Raw genomic sequence first — 14696 nt, forward strand, 5'->3', positions numbered from 1 at the left:
GACAGCAGCAACCAGCTCCCGGCACACAGTGAGGAGAGCACGTTGCACTGCAGCAGGGCGCCCCGGCCAGCGGAGCCGCGGGGACTGGTGCGGCTGCAAGCTCTGTGCCAGGCCGAAGGGCTGTGGCGGCCCTCCCCCAACGGTGTCCCCACGCGTGGCGCGGCCGTGCAGAGGAAGGCTACGGTTCCCGGCCATGGCTTTGCCCCAGTTGTGGTGTGGCCCTGCACCGGAACGCTCCCATGCCCGCGGCCCCGGGCAGCCCCGGCTCCACGGCGGCGCTGCCGGGCCTGGGCGGGGCCCACACCCCTCACACGGCCCGGGCCCCGCGACGCCCCCTGGCGGCCCTCCCGGCCCCGCGCGCGAACACCGTCCGCGTGCGCGCGTGCGCAGGGGCCGTGCGCGAGGCCGAGGGGCGGACCCGGAGCGCGGCTCTCGCGAGAACGCGAGGCTATATCAGCGAGTGGGCGGGCACGGGGCTTTCTTTAGTGCGCGTCCGCCCGCAGCGCAGCAGCTCCAGTCAGTCGCGCTTCAGCCCCGCAATGGAGGACAGCACCATGGACATAGAGAGCATGGGCCCTCTGCGCCCGCAGACCTTCCTCTTCGGTAACGCTCGCCGCGCCCGCGGCCACACTCTCCCGGGGCCCACTGGCCTCGTCGCATCCGCAGGCCCCGGGGCCGAGCGCCGTGCGGGGCCGCGGCCTGTGCTGGCGTCGCGCCGCCCCCTGCGCGCGGGGGAAGGGCCGGGGGCTCTGGCGCGGCCGGGGGCGCGCAGCGGCCATTCCCGCGCCCTCCCCACGCGGCGTGCGGCTCGCACGTGGCGGGGCCCGTCCCGCTTTGTTCCGCGCTTTGTTCCCTGTGTCTCCGGCCGTTCCTAAGGACGCGGCGCGTCGGGAGCGCCCGCGGAGCACGTGGCGACGCGGCCGGACGCGGAGCACGTGGAGCACCGCGCCGCCGCCCGCGCCTTGGTGCCCATCGCCCCGGGGCAGGCCCGGCCGCCCACGGCGGGCGGTTACGGAGGTGCCATCGCCCTGGGCACTGCGGGGAACGCTGGGCGGGGATGGTCTGAAAGCGGCTGGGCTTGAACGGGGAGCTGCGTGATCGGGAGCAGGCCGCGCGCTCGCCTGGGGTTTTCGTCCCCCCACGTGTTCCGCTCCCTGAGTGCCCGGAGTGCCGCTAGTTCTCTGCAAGTAGGAGACCGGGAAGCAGCAAGCTGCGAAATAACTGTTAAACAAATACTTGTATATTAAGTAAAACAGAAGGCTTATAATTAAATTGTCTTCTTACAGGCTGCGAGCTTAAAGCGGATAAGGAGTTTCAGTTTAAAGTAGATGATGAAGAAAATGAACATCAGTTGTCTCTGAGAACGGCAAGTAGTGTTTGGTTTTTACAGTTTGCATTTTAAATGTGGTGTGCTGTGAGACCTGAGTTTTTTAACACATCATTTATTTCTCTAGTCATAATTATAGTGATAGTTGTTATGTAAATCTGTTAAAAATAACCATCTCTTATTGGCAGTAGAGCACATTCTTTAATTTCAGCTATTTTCTGTATTGAGAAAGTTTCTGCACTGATGCTTCATTGTTGACAGCAAGCAAATGCGAAGCTGGAAAAAAATTTAAAAACTTACAGTGGGTTCATAAATATATACTAAATGGAATTAAATGCCAGACTATACATTCAGGCATCCCTAATGCAAATAGTGCAGATGCTACAGGAGCAGAGAGGGAAGGATAAATTTCTAAGAGTCATACATAGGCACACTCTTGTAGACTACTAGAACTTGATTTTGAAAACCGTTTCAGTGTCTTCCCAAACATAACTCCAGTTCTTTTTCTTTCCCAGAAGCAGATAATAAGTAAATCCAAATAAGAGGGCAGAAGGTTTATGTTTTGATTTATTGTCCTTGGTTTGCCCTCTCCAGGGATGTAACTGGGAAACCTCATCTTTCATTCAGATAATTCATCTAACAAGACTCTTGGAGAGTTCTTGGATATGTCCTTGGAGCATTCTGGTCCCACACAAGTCAGACATAATATTTCAATGCTTTTGTTCTGGACTAACCATGGTTTTTTGAGTAGCAGAACAATAATATGGCCCACTTTAACACACAGGAAATTAAAGAATTGTAGCATTTCTATTGTTTATTGCTGTGTTTATTTAAATGCAAGGAAATGCTTTGATGCCTGGAAGCGAGACTGTCTTAAAACTGTAGACTAATTCCTACAGCAGAATTGCTTCTTAGAGGTCACTTGCATAATAATGATCTCCAAACACTTGATTGTGTTACTTAAACACTTCTGTGTTAGTTATGCAAGTCATGTGTTTTCCATCCATGTATATTGTGAAAATACAGCCTGGACTTGACAATGAGTAGTTTGTTTTAAATTACAATTACTTTTGATGAAAGAATATAACAGTACTGTATAGGGCAAGTCGACATGCAGAGTTCTGTCTGAATGCTCTGCAGATAAAATTAGTGATACTTAAATTGTATTGTTTTACTCAGAGTCCCTTTTCTATTTAGTTTTTCAAAATTACCTGTAGCACCTCTTCTGATGTTGTGCACTGTGAGGGATGAAGCAGATCAATCCACACCACTACTTTTTTGTTGGGGGAATGAAGACTTATGTAATTAACCTCTTCTCATAGAGTAAAAAAGGATGATGCACAGGAGAAATGGGATTAAGATACCAAAGGACAAACTAGGAGATGTTTAAGAGACTTGAAGACTTGAAAAATCTGGGACATGGTTGCAAACAAAAAAGACCTTGTTAAGTAGAGGAAGGACTTTTTAAAAAGGAAGGTGTAAAGGCTGCAAATACCTGGGGGCTGATCCGTGTTCCTGATAAAAGCCCAGATGAGTAAAGACAATGCCTGTTAAAATACAAGTGTGATGGTGGACTTGGGCATGAGAAAAAAGCAAGATCAGGAGAAAAGAGGGTAAAAGGGAAAAAAGGAGGATGGATGCAGGAAGTAGAAGTGCCATGAGTTTCTGTAAATATCTTACTTGTGACAGCTAAGAACAGGGATGATCACTGCTTCATCACCTATTCAGTGTGCATTCCTTCAGCGTAGAAATTTAAGCACAGATGCTTGCCAAACACATTGGAAATAAATGAAAAGTAAGTGCTTTAGTGCCGAAATGGGGCAAATGACAGGGCATGCTCTAAAACTTTTGTCTCACTAGCCGAACCAATTCGGTGTTGTTGACAAAACATTTGGGAGGTGAGATCAAAGCTGCAATTTCACATCTTTAAAGTGCTAATAACAAAATTCGCAAGAAGTTGTGAATTCAGTATTCTGTTTCCCAGCCTTCAGTCTAAGTCTGGACCATTGCAGCCTCCTTAAAGCTCAGCTCCTGGAGAACACAAACTTTTGTGCCTCTGCCTGAAGTGTTCACACCCACGTCTCCTCTGGGGGTTGGAAAGCTTTCTTAGTATGCACTTTAGGAAAGGAAACACAGCCTTGTGCACTGCTGTTGGGAATAGTTGGAGTACAGGGGATTCTTGGTTTTTACATCTTCTGCCTGTAGTCCTGTCTAAGAGGCTTAAGGTTCAGTGAACTGGAATTTCAGGCCTGAGCACTGTCTGTCACTCACTTGCCTCCTTGCAGCTATGAGTTTTGACTTTTCAGAAAGTGCTGGAATCTCAACTCAGAGTAAAGGATCCAGACACTTTGGTTTAAAATGCCGTGGGACAGCAGTTCTCAGTCCGTGGTAAATTGCACCAAAAGTCGTGTGCATAAATTACAGTATTCAATTAAGTTGCTGTTAGACTTGGGTCCTCAGTGAATGTCAAGTGTGCAGAAGGTGCATAGTGTGGTAAAGGGAAGCAATTTGCAGATGAAATGTGGCAGGAAGAGGAAAGCTGTAGGCTGTAACTGTAGAGGAGGTGAGTTGGTACTTCTTTCCTTGGACCGGCTGTAGAGCTGACTGAACTTTCCACTGCCTCTTTACAGTGCAGTGATCTGGCTGCAAGTGACCTGATTTCACTGTCGTCAAAACATGCCTGGAGGTGCACCTTGGAAGTTTCAGTGTTTTGAAAAAAGGGTATCAGCTTGGGATGAACTCTGATGGAATTATTCATAGTTAGAAGTGCAAATTTCAGTGTTACTTGATACAGAACAGTGAATGGTGTTGAGGATATTTTAAAATATTTGGGAAAATGCTCAGACTGCTCTGTTCTTGACTTCACAGGTTACTTTAGGAGCTGGAGCCAAAGATGAACTACACATTGTAGAAGCAGAAGCACTGGACTATGAAGGCAACCCTACTAAAGTAGTACTGGCATCTCTGAAAATGTCAGTGCAGCCTACAGTAAGTGCAGAAACTTGGGAAAATCTACTGTAAAGTTGGTCTCTAGTGAGAAAAAAGTTAAAAATGGCTTGGGTCAGCTGAATTTTAGTGAAACTGAACATTATGTTCAGAGAAGTGAAACAGAACTACACTGGTAGTAAATACAAACATCTTTTTTGTGCCTAGTACAGTTACCTGAGACATCTGGAGATAATTGACTTGTTCAAATTTCGCATTTTTTAAGTTACAGTAATTATGCATGGTGTCTACATACATACAAGTCTAGGCATATGCAAGCAGATGCATCTTTAGGTTGTGTTGCTTTCTTTAAACATGGGATGAGAACTATTTTTTCTGCAGGTCCCCAGCTCTTTGGCAACTCTGAAAATGATTACTACTCTATTGATTTAAGGACACCCTGTTGTAATTTCTACTGTCTCGAATGTAATTTGACTCACTTGCTGATAGTGAACTACATGGTGCTTGGGCAGGTGGGATGGATAATATTCAAATAGACATTGCTGCCAGATGGAGTAGAAACAAATATGTGTTAGTCTGGCCTTTGTGTGCTTTAACTGGGATAAGCAACAACAAGTGTAGTAAACCCCTGTTGTTGGCTTATTGACCCTGAGTTGACTCTTCAACACTTGCAGAATACTCAGTCTGGAGTGACTGTGTTAGCCATGGAGTCTCCAGCTGTTGATGCCGTTTCCACTTCTGTGGAGTGCCTGTTCAGTACAGTACACTTTGCCTGGAATATTCAATTAAACACCAATACTTTGTCCCACAGGTTTCACTGGGCGGCTTTGAGATCACTCCACCAGTGGTGCTGAGGTTGAAATGTGGTTCAGGACCTGTTTACATCAGCGGTCAACACCTTGTTGGTACGTATGTGTGGTCACTGCTATGTCCTGGCAGCACCAGCAGAAGGGACATGCAGCTGGTGTCTCAGGCAGTGCTTTTGCTGGTACTGACCCTCTGAATCCTAAAGGCATGAAGTGGCTGTAGGGCAGAAGTTCAGAGGAATGAGTGCTTGCATGCTTTTGCTTGCCACTTTGTATGGATAAGGAGCATTTATCAGCCTTGCAATTTCAGTTCTAATTTGTCCTTGTAGAAGTGGATGTTGGTGTCCCACTGTAGGCTTTCTGTTTATCAACTGAATGTGAGAAGACTGCACATGAAACAGTTCTATTCTTAACTTAGACTAGCCTTCTCCTTTGGAGAATTGTCTTTTAACTCTCTACTGGTTTTCAAATGTGTCTCCTTAGGAATGGAGAAAACATTATTTTTGACTTTTTATGGTCTGTAGTGTGCTCCAAGCACTGTGTGGGGTGGTTGTTCACGGTTTGGATTTCCCTGTAGTAGTGTCTGCTTCAGTCAGCTGGAAAACCTCCTAGTCAGAGGTTAGGTCACTAGTGGGAAGCTCTCTACTAACAATTCAGCACCTCAGCCAGACCAGACCTACTCAGTTGTGGGTGATTCTCTGTTTCTTACTAGCAGTCTTGCTTTATATTGTTAAGTGAGGCCTTTACACTTTGCCTTTGCGTTATCAGCATTAGAAGAAGAACCAGAATCAGATGAGGAGGAAGATGATACAAAAATTGTTAATGCATCAACAAAGAGACCAGCAAGTGGAGGAGGAGCTAAAACACCACAGGTATATGGACTTGCAGTCACTTTGTTCACTGCATTCTCTTTTAGTTTGGTATTAGTGCTGTCTCTAGGTGGAAGCAGTTAGATGCCTTGCTTTTATAAGTGAGAAGGGATTATTTTGTACTAAATTGCAGAAGTGTAATAAGGTGCAGAAGGTCCCCAAAGTTTTGCTGATGGCGTAGATGTAATGGCTACTTTTGTAGAAATTCTGTCCCCTACAGTAACTGCAGGTTCTGGTGTACATACCAGTGTACTGCAGGAGTTAAAATGCTCATTAAAGTGCTGTACTGCAGAGAAAAGGTTGGTGTGGTCAGAGCATATGCAGTGACTCTGCACTTAGCAGCTGTAACTTCCTGGGTTTTACACCACAGTTGTTGTGGATAGCTGTTGTTCTTTATTACCACAAAATGGTGTCAACACTTAACTGACTTTATTTTTTAAAGAAAAAACCAAAATTAGCAGAAGAAGACGAGGACGATGATGAAGACGAGGATGATGATGAAGAGTATGTATTCTTGTTTTGATAATGTGTTTTAAAATACAGGCATAACTTTTAGAACATGAATTGTGTGATGTAACTGGATGCTAAGTGAAAAAATTGCTGTCTTGTGGCTAGGGAAGAAGCATCCTTGCCTTGTGTATCTCTACAATGCTGTCTAAATTGAGATTCTTCAGATATGTAATACTGGGCTTCCTGCTACTCATTAAATTCTAATAGTAGTAATAGCAGTAGAAGTCTGTAGGATATATCCCTTCAGTATTGAGGAGGAGGGAATGCATTTAACTGCTTTAAAGGTAGCACTTGCCCTAGCATTTAGCCATGTGTTAATGTATTAACTAAACTTGGAAAGATTCTTTCATGAATAAAACATTTTATTGGGAGGGAGGGGAAAGATAAATTCCTAATGTGAAACTTTGGTTGTGATGAGTGACTTTCCTTCTAAATGTAGTGATGAGGATGACTTGGAGGATGATGAGGAAGAAATTAAAGCGCCAATAAAGAAAGTAAGTTGCTAATACTGTGATATGACAATAATTGGGCAGGTAGTCCTTTAAATCAATGAGTTAGCACAGCTCTCTGGAATGTGTGAGTGGGGAATGGCTTAGGTTTAGCTCAGTCTGTGTAAAGAAATTGTAATAGGATGTGAGAACACTTCAGTGTGAATGTGCATCCATCCAATCCATATTTTATTTCCTTGGCTGTAAAGGGGTGACTGGATCTTAGCAGCACAGGAATGCAGACTGGTGTGGACCTGGATGGCTTCTGGGCAGCAAATGAGATCTTGCTCAAAGGGGGTTGTGCTTAGCAGTTCCAGTCCTGCATGCTGTGGAGAAGACTTGCCAGCAATTTCAGCTACAGAAAGTTGTAGATGTGTGAGCCTCTTGAAGGGTTCACTGCAGTTACAGGGTGGATGCAGAGTGAGCAATGACAGGGAAGTGCCTGGAGGTGCCGGTCCATCGGCCCTTGAAGGCCATCTGGTGGTGCAATGAACGCACAGCAGGGCAGCTGCACTAGGAGCAGGGAGGCATTTTCTTGTTCACACACTTAAATACTTCTGCTTGAATGCTTATGTTCTCACCTGCTGTTTAAAAACTGATGTTTTAATTTTATGCTTCACCATGTGCTGCTCTGTCCCTACCGAATATCCATAGGTGATAGTGCACAATGGCCTGGTAAAGACAGCCTGAACTGCAGATTCCTGCCATTTGGTGTGATCTATCTAGGGTGACTGAACAAAATGGTCCCTTGATTTTTGTAGGAATTTTAGACTCGATGTCTTAGATACGTGTGCAGTATCATGCCCTGTGCACATCCCAGACTATATTTCTAGATAAAATGCAAAATGAGGTAATGGTTGTGTTACAATAAAAAGATAGCACTGAATGAGGTCATGGAACTGCAGTGCCACCAGGAATTAATCTGCAAGCAGTATCTTGCCCTCAAAGACTGCTTGTTAGATATAAAAGGAAAGGTGATCTATTTAAGGAAAATACAGTGGCAGTCCCACATAGTTGTTTGGTATCAGAACAGAATTTATTCTTCAGTGTGTGACTGTGGTGCACCAAGAGCTTTTCCTTCAGGTTTCTGTAACATGCTATCTTGAGTTTATTTGCAGTTCATTTGACAAATTAACTTGTATGCTTGCTTTTCAGCCTGTTCGTGAGGTTGCAGGAAAAAACATGCAGAAGGCAAAGCAGAATGGAAAAGACTCTAAGCCATCCACACCAGCATCTAAATCAAAAGTGAGTGAAAACAACTGAGTAAAACAATGGCTTATCCTAGTGGGGAAGCTAGTTTTCTTGGCTAATGGTAATTTCAAACAGCACACTAACATTAAAGTTAGGTTTTTAAATCTTACTATGGAGCCATGGTGATGATACTGTTCACTGCTTCATGTTCTCTGTGAAACTCCTCAATGATCAATATGTGTCTACAGCAGTCAAAACCAGACTTACTGTCCCTTGGGAATATTGGTAATTCTTTGGTTTGAAGGACTAAATGTATTGTTTTTATGCAGCGCCTTGTGCAAGAGGTGACTGCCAAGTGTGTTTCCACTGGAGGCTGCTGCTGCCAAAGAGCTGTAGTGACCATGACCCACTGCAGGCTTGGCAGTTTCCTTGTTAAAGCTGTGTAATTGTGTCCTGCTTCCTTGCTACACGTACTCAGACATGACGTCAGGAAGGTTCATACAGAAATGAGCATGGGGTGCGTGGCAGGACAGCATTCTGAGCACTGCCAGGTGTGCCTTTTTAAAGCATGACCTAATCTAGCTGCAGATGCGGAGTAAACTCTGAATCACTAAATATTTTGGCTATTTTTGGTTTCATTTCGATTAAAAAGGCTGTGGAGGCACCTGCCCAGAAGGGTAAGATACCAGCTATGCTAACCATAATTATAATAAGTTCAGATTTGAAAATAGTTCTTTATCATTCTTCCAAGGAATGTGTGGGGGGCAGGAATTTGGGTTTTGTAACTCTGAAAGCTGTGGACTATCAGTATGATAGCTAGTTTTATAAAGTTTATCTTTTCTGTAGCTTTGTGTGCAAGTTACTAATGAAATTAATAATTTCAGACTCCAGATTCGAAGAAGGATAAAACCCTAACTCCAAAAACACCAAAAGTCCCTCCGTCATTAGAGGAGATAAAAGCAAAAATGCAAGCATCTATAGATAAGGTGAGTTTTTGGGAAAAGGTTTCTCAGCCTTACTTTTACAGTTAAGCAGATGAGAAGAATTAGATGTGTTAAGAGATGCTTAGGATGCTGTTGATTGCTGTGCTGTTACTATCTGTATGTTGATGTTCAAGCTCCAAGAAATGAAAACATTTGTGGAAAATAAGCCTCTTGTACTCGTGAGAAACAATACATTTTGTGTATTTCTCCAATAGTACTGATTAGCAATTTCGTATTTCTTGGTAAACTGTCTCTGTTCAAAATTAAAACAAAAACAAACTTACAAAAATCCCCCAAAAAACAAAACAAACCCACCAACCCACAAAACCCCTTAGGTAATATTTATTGTAAAGATGACTTCAATAGTGCATATACACTTCAGGTTACTAAAGCAAAGTGGAGTAAGTTCCACACATGCTTGGAATGCCTTAGTCTTGGAGCAGTATCCCGATGCTTGTAAGGCTCAGTAACTTCCAGAAGAGGGAGATAGGTGCTTGTGATATGAGTTGGTGCACTGCTGCAGACCTGAGAGCATTTGCTTTCTGGAGGGATCTGGGGCTGAGTCTCCCTTCAGTGGATGCTTTACCCTTTGAAGGTGTCAGGCAGTCATTTGCTCTGGATGTTACCAGTTTTGACCGCACTTGGTGGTCACGCATGTCAGTAATATTCTTAGCTGCTATTTAAGTATAAAATAAAAATCCAGTTGTAGGCTGGTTGGGTGTAGCAGGATTGAAGTGCACAGTGCAAGGGCTGTGTTCTGAGTTACCCCTGTGCTTGGAGCAGATGGGAGTGAGGGCCTGGCCGTGGATGTACATGGCTGCCTTAGAAGTCCTGATGCAGCTGCTAGGAAACGTTGGTTTGCTGATAGGTTTTTTTAGTTCAAGATAATACTTTTTAACCCCACACAATGGCAAACGAAGGTCACCTAAAGAATTAGGATCATCTTCTGCTGAGATCATTAGTGTTTTGAGGCTGCTTTGTTCCAAGAATGCAAAATAAGATCAGAAGTGTTTTGATACTGGGTGGATGCAGAGTTAGCAATGACAGGCTGTGATGAGGATGGAAATGCACAGCACTGGACTGTGAGCCTGACACGATGGATAGGTCCATCCTGGTGGGTCACAATAACCCCTGGATAGTCCTGTGGTGTTTGGGATGACTAAAGGAGCTGTGATTAGTGTTGCTTTTGCAGTGTGTGAGCACAAGTGGCTGAGCTGCTCACAGTAGATACGTCCCTGCAGAGGGAGGCACACAGCAGGTAACAGGCAAAAAGAGGTTTAAAATAAATAATCTGGTGCTGAAGAGTGTTTCTACTAGGGAATGCTGTCTAAGCACTGTATTAGGGAGTTTAATGTAGTATTTTATCAAGATGGTGCTGGAGAATCCCTTAGTAAGGGCAGTGGAATCTGCATTCTGTGTACACAGGACTCCAGCTGACAGCCAGCAAGTAACAGCTTTTAAAAAATCCCATACTAGAATCAGCAAAACTCTTGAATTAAGTAGGTGTCAGGATGCTAAGAGAAAAACATGAGGTAAAACAAAGGCCAAATCCAGGCTTTTTGGTTGCAGTATTGCAGTTTGAAATATTCCTTGTATTGCTGTTTCCTTTTTGTTGTCTTGTGCAGTGTGTTAAGTAGCAGCTAAGTGTGCTGTCCTAATTGCCGTGGGATATTTCAACTGATTCACCTGAGAAATAGGAAAGTATCTCTCTTGGGACATGTGAAAGGAAATCCGTGTCTCCTAAAATAGCATGCTGTATTATTTTCCCTGGAGATACTGGGAGACAAGATGATATGCCTATATCTATGAATTATTAACTGAATCTGCCTTGTACATTTGAGAATGTGCAAAGGCATTTCCAGGAATTACAAGGAAATTTTTCTAGAACAGTTGCTTAAATTAATAGAAGTAGTGTATTAGTGAGTTTTAAAGGATAGGTGGAGGTCAGTTCATGTTTTGCTTTAGAGAGCTGAAGTTGAAAACCTTCTGTGCAGGGTGGTCTCAGGTTGTGTGTTGCAGTAAGAGTCCATAAATATGGAGTTCGTTCTAGTTTACCTGAGTAGCACAGGGCTGTTGACTACAAACAAGGTGATTTTAAGTGGTGAACGCTGTTGTGCTCTTCAGCAGAGTCTTGGACAGCAATTCAGTGTGTAGCTATTCCTGTGAGAAATACCTGGCCTTGGTAGAAAAACAAACTTTCTAAAATGGTTTAAAGCAGATCAGTGTGGGAATTTGGCAAGGTGAGTTCGAATTTCTCATGTGTTGCAAAGGGTTTCAGCTTCAAAGGTTATTTATTGGAAGCATTAAATGACCTGCAGACCCTAAAGCTTGTTTTTTTTTTTCCAAATAGGGTACTACCCTTCCTAAGCTGGAGCCCAAATTTGCCAACTACGTTAAGAATTGCTTCAGGACGGAGGACCAGAAGGTAACTGAATTCATCAGAGCCAATAAAGTCCAGAAACTTTTATAGCCTGACTTAGGGATTCTTTCCCACTTCTTAATCTTTATAAGCTTTGGACTGTTTCAAAGGGTTACAAACCACAAACAATACTTCAGATTAAATATATGGGAATGGTTTTAAGGGTTTAGTTGGCTAGGATGGGAAGGCTAATATTTTATTACATTTTTCCAGCTTTTATATGGTTGGTGAATTATCTCTTGCTTACTAAAGCCACAGAATTTTCCTTTTGGCACTATATTGGCTAAGGAAATAAGCTGTGGTTTCCCTTGCTGCTGAGTTTGGCCACCTAGGCCAGTCTGGTGTTCAGCCTTTTGTTGGGGAGGGTGTCTGGGAGGGGGGGCTGTTGTGATGGAGATTGTGGCATTCTTGCTACATTCCGTCCCAGAATTAAGTGAGCTCTTAAAAGAGCACAAGCCAAAAGGTGGCATCAGGAAGCAAGTTTCTGAAGTAGTTAGTACTTAACACAGACTAAGCTGAAAATGTGTCTTAAATTTCCCTATCAAAATTCCTTCGAGGGTTTTTTTTTTTTCAGTGACAGAATTGCTTATGCTTTCCTGCTTCCCTCAGTTGTTCAAAGTAAAGTAGTAAACTTGTCTGATGGACAAATTTACATGTTCCTGAAGGAGTGTTAAAAAGCAAAGGGCCTCAGCTACTGGAGCTGCTGTGGCATTAGCCAGGGTAGGCAGAGTTCAGCCAATGTCTGCCCCACTGGTCCACACCCATTCTTTTACCTTAACTGAAGTCTTACTATTTTGACCTAGTATGAATAACAGTCTGCTAGCAGAGGGACCTAGTGTCATCACTTGATTTTCTCTGAAAGGAATGTACTTCTGTTTTAATTTAATGTCAGTATTTTAAGGAATAAGCAGAGATAGTAAACTAAAAAATAATTCTAAAAAATGGATTTCAGTTTCTAACTTTTTGTGTACACTTCCAGGTCATTCAAGCTCTCTGGCAGTGGAGACAGACTCTGTAAGAAAAGAAAAGTTTAAACAGTTCGTTAAAATCTGCAGTCTTATTTCTGTAACCATTATTTGGCTGTTCTTTTTACAAATGCTGAAAGAGCTTTCCCTCCTGTGTCTGATAAATGTCATCCAGATTACCTTGCCAAGAATGTGTTGTCCAAAATGCCTGTTTAGTTTTTAAAGATGGAACTCCACCCTCAGCTTCATTTAAAGTATGTATGGAATGTTTTGATAAGGCATGGTGGTGGTCAGACAAATGGAAACAGTGGGGAGACTAAATGTATGTGGAAAAAAATAAAATTTAGTATTTTAATAAAGTACTATTGTTTCTTTTTTTTATGCATGGGGGGGAGTCAGCATACAGAACCCAGAGATAATGGGGCTTTAAAGTTCTCTGAGGAACTACCTTTCAGTATTTTAGCTACTTCTCTTTACCAAGTACACATAAACTATCCTTGTGTGTTGTCAGCTTCGAAAACAACTCCACTTTCATGAGCTTTAGAGCTGCTGAGCAGATGATTGGTGAGAAGGCAGGAGTGGCAAGCAGGGCTTTATTGTCTGAAAGTGACCACTAATTACATAATTGCCTAAAACAGCCCTTCCTGCATCTCAGTTTCTGACCTGCTTCATTGGCTTTGGTTTATGGTTTCTCTCTTAATTACTGGGTTTAGAGGGCCTGGAACTCCGCTTGTAAAATGCAATACTTTTGATTTGGGATTTGCTGGCTGTGCTGATCCTCTGAGGAGCTGCACAGTCTGAGGCTGCCTCTGATAATGACTCCTGTGAGGGTTTTGTGGAGAGAAGAATTAGCTTGAATGCTGTAGGGTGTGCCTGGAGAGCTCATTGAGTCCAGAGCCTGTGGATAAATTCCTGGGAATGCTGAGACTAATCTCCAGAAAATATAAAAGCTTAAATGAGCAGGACGTCCTCTCAGGTCCTCTGGCCTACACATGATGCTAAGAGTCAGAGTTAAAATTTTGGGCCATTCTTGTTACATGAAATAAAAACATCAAAGGCTGTAAGGGCTTTTAGGTGAAGGGAAGTATGGATGAGACTCCTTGTTGAGACTCCTCAAGTCTCCTGTCTCAGTGCTGTGTCATTTCCAACGCTTGACTGTTCCAGCCTGTGTCCAGTAACTGCAGCAACAGGATGGAATCTGAAAAAATACTCAGAAAACAAACAGTTGTGTGGTAACTATTAAACTCTGCTTTAATCCTTGCTGTGTTTGAGAATTAACGCAACTGATTTGTGTTCTCACAACAGGGAACCCCCTGAGTAAAGCAAGTTGAGGTTTTCCCCACTTGGACACTTTAGTCCTGCAGCAGGTGGCTTTGCAGGACATGTGAACACTGGGTTGTGCTGGTTGGGCATGGGGTCTGTTCTGAGCATTCTATACAAGATGTATTGGTAGGATGTGCAATTTGATCAGTAAAATTGCCACTGAATTTATTTTTTTATGTTTGCCATTATAAAATCCTTAGTTCCTATAGTTGAGATGCTGGGTGCAATGGAAAGCAGAGCAAGTCTCCAGAAACAAATAGTTCTTTCTGGGAAAACAAAGCCAAGTGAAGTGCATGTTAGAGAAGCAAAACGGTGCAAGTCTTGTGTCAAAGATTTGTTTAAGCTTGAGTATAATTGCAGCATGTGAAATGGCAGAGTATAAGGGTTTGAAATGCCTGTTTTGGTGGGGTTATGTCAATAGATGATGTCATATGTACAAGTGAGAGCAGATTTCCCTGGTGAAACAGGGCTAATGGCACAGACAGGCTTATTTAAGCAAAATTGCCCTCAATTTTGGCTGAAAGAAGTGAAAATTGTACAGTAATTTCAGAAAGAGACTTTCTAGGCAGTAAAATATTCTGATTATTAAAAGTTTCGAGAAAAGCTAGGGTGTTGTCTGTCTGTAGGTGACTGACCAAAGCAGCTCTGGGGTGCAGCTGCACTCAGCACAAGCATTGGAGGGGGAAGGTGAAGCCTGTATGGGCAGCTCTGAGTGAAATCATGGCTGCACTGCTGCTAAAGTGTAATCTAGGTCAAGTTGTTGTCAGGCTGCTGTTGAACCTCATGGGGCATCTTTGAGGCACCCTCATGGCATAAAAATAACTTCCCTTGGCCTTGGTTAGGTCCCCCACTGTTTTCTGCCAGTTTAT

At 43.5% G+C, this 14696-nt stretch overlaps 1 protein-coding gene across 1 annotated transcript; it reads left to right on the forward strand.

Annotated features, from left to right (window-relative positions):
• The first annotated feature begins 445 nt into the window (after positions 1 to 445).
• Positions 446 to 12866, forward strand: NPM1 (nucleophosmin 1). The gene is made up of 11 exons (XM_063413544.1): positions 446 to 603; positions 1287 to 1366; positions 4196 to 4315; positions 5085 to 5178; positions 5848 to 5951; positions 6391 to 6452; positions 6898 to 6952; positions 8102 to 8191; positions 9022 to 9123; positions 11471 to 11545; positions 12519 to 12866. The coding sequence occupies exons 1-11, from the start codon at positions 540 to 542 to the stop codon at positions 12555 to 12557; spliced, it is 885 nt and encodes a 294-aa protein (XP_063269614.1). The 5' UTR covers positions 446 to 539; the 3' UTR covers positions 12558 to 12866.
• Positions 12867 to 14696: the final 1830 nt, after the last annotated feature.

The sequence above is a fragment of the Prinia subflava genome, chromosome 16, assembly GCF_021018805.1.
Source record: "Prinia subflava isolate CZ2003 ecotype Zambia chromosome 16, Cam_Psub_1.2, whole genome shotgun sequence".
Taxonomy (NCBI): Eukaryota; Metazoa; Chordata; class Aves; order Passeriformes; family Cisticolidae; genus Prinia; species Prinia subflava.